This window comes from Quercus suber, unplaced genomic scaffold, assembly GCF_002906115.3.
Source record: "Quercus suber isolate HL8 unplaced genomic scaffold, Cork oak 2.0 scaffold_1903, whole genome shotgun sequence".
NCBI lineage: Eukaryota > Viridiplantae > Streptophyta > Magnoliopsida > Fagales > Fagaceae > Quercus > Quercus suber.
In genome coordinates this window covers 1-2,334 of record NW_027071249.1, presented here as the reverse complement: position 1 = coordinate 2,334, position 2,334 = coordinate 1, and the positions used below count along the sequence as shown (strand labels likewise).

Genomic DNA, 2,334 nt, shown 5'->3' with positions numbered 1-2,334 from the left:
TATCTACGGCGGGGGTCTTTACAACTCAGGCCTTTATACAACGTCCTCGGGCGATTCTCCATCCTCGGTATAGGCCTTGGGCCGGATGTAAAATGGGCCGAGGCTATCAGACTTTCAGGCCCCACACTTTTTAACAGAGAAGATGGAAAACAATAATTATGAAAATGATGTTTTACTTATGATTTAACAGCATCAAAGCCAAAACTACAACTTTTCAATACATATAACAACATAGCATTAATCACGTCAACAACATTACAACGTTATTCTTTGTGCAAGACTTTTGACATGTGGACTATTCTATTAAAATATATGCACAAGATAACATCGCAAACCAACACAGTGACACACACACACACACACACACACACACCCCACCAATTCTTCCTAGGCAACCAATGAAGATAATATGAAATTTTTAAGGACCACATGGAGTGCCTTAGTTTTGGCAGGCTCAAACATATCTTTCCCATGAAAACCCCCCTCACCAAATTGGCTCACCACTGACACACCCTTTTCTTTCATCAGTTTTACTAGCTCAATTTGATGCTCAAACAGTATGTCCCCATCATAGCCCACCACCAAGACCTTCCATCCTAGCAGCTTGGTCTTTTCCAGAAGCTGAGGCCCATCTCCAACCTTTGGATTGCAGTACTCATGGTCGCGGTCAACAATTGGTAATGACAATTCCCACATTAGATCACAAACACTTAGTGGCAAAATTGGATCATTGTTCCTCAATTCTGATTGAGTCCTTTGGGACCCACCAAAGTATGGTTGATACAATATCAACCCTCTGATCACCAAAGGCTCAACTTTATCGATTTCTGTGGCTGCTCGTAATCTTGCATGGTAGGCTATGTTACCACCAGCACTACCACCCATAATAAATGTGTTAGATAAATCAGCATAATCTCTTAGCCAATCATCTGCGGTGGTTTTGATCCAGTGTAATGCTTCCATAGCATCATCATAAGCTGCTGGCAGGCGGTGCTCTGGGGCGAGGCGGTACTCGACGGATACGATGATGACATGGAGGTCAATTTCCATGTTGGCACAATGATCATGGAAGTAAACTATGAGAGGCAATTTAGTGGAGGAGTTATGATCAAGTGCTTCTCTGGGTAGGAATATTCTGATCCAGGTGTTGTTTGATTGGTTTAGAGGGATGTCTTTGGAGAGAACTGGAGTGGGGTGGCTAGGATCAGGTGTGGGTGGAGTGTTTGGGATTTCTCGGAGGCGTGTGATCGTGCCGTCAGCATTGAGGGTGATTTGGAGGTGTTGGTAGGGATCAACGGTGGGATTTGAGGGAGCAGTTTGACTTGACATGGCGGACTCTACTCTCTAGCTTTGTGATGAGCTTTTTGCTCAAACTGTTGAGTGATATAGTTATGTAAGGATGGTATTAACTATGTGTTTGACTTTCACTCGGGAAGACAGGTTATAGTTGTTGGATTGGTGGATGTGAGTTGATTTATTTAATTCAGGCAAGTTTGGAACACATAAAAGGCAATTGGCCAGCTGTTAGTGTTAGAAATATAAATATCGTCCATATAAGATGATACCATTTGACTGTTGGTTGAGGGTTGGCAAATGGTTACAAAATTTGCCGTGAATGTCAATGCACGTGACAATCAATTATATCATGGTTTAAAAACTAGACCGGATCTGTCGGTTCAGGTTAGAATCAGACACTAATCCGGTTCGATTGTCTTATTAGGAACCCAGAAATTAAAGAAAAAAAAAAACTGAAAATCGGAGCGGTTAAACAGGTTCTTGTAATTGAAGAAGAAGAAACTTCAGCCAAAAAAAAACAAACCTAAAGAAGAAGAAGCAAAAAATCTTAGATTTGTAGGGAAATGAAGTGAGATTTGAGGAAAATCTCATATATTTGGATGAAATGAGATTGCAAAAATCTCAGATATGTGGGTAAGAAAATAAAATGAAGTAGAATTACTTTGCTGGATGAAATGAGGAGAAATCCATGTGCTTCAAGCCTTGACTGCTATTTAGAATCTGCTGAAGAACTCCGGTACTGCACGAGAGAAAAAGAGAGGCTTATGACTCTCTGTGAATAGAAGTTGAAAAAAGTAAAAATAAAAAGATGTTGTAAACGCTTGAAAATTACACTAATGGTAATGTGTGGTAACTGGTAAGCGGTATTTGTATTTTTTTTTTGTTTTTGTTTAGAGGTAAATAACATGTGCTTTATCAAAATAAATAAATAAATAATATGTGGCCGTGTGTGGGTGCTGTGAGAAGTGGGAATGGGAGAGTGTGGTCTTAGTTTGACTAGTTTGGTTTTTTTTTTTTTTTTTTTTTTTAACAAAAAGG

General features: G+C 39.8%; 1 protein-coding gene across 1 annotated transcript; it reads right to left on the bottom strand.

Annotated features, from left to right (window-relative positions):
- Positions 1-313: 313 nt before the first annotated feature.
- On the bottom strand, positions 314-1,329 carry LOC112032740 (carboxylesterase 1). The gene has a single exon (XM_024065502.2). It carries the CDS (start codon positions 1,327-1,329, stop codon positions 388-390), a length of 942 nt encoding a protein of 313 aa, XP_023921270.1. The 3' UTR covers positions 314-387.
- Between the last annotated feature and the right edge of the window lie 1,005 nt (positions 1,330-2,334).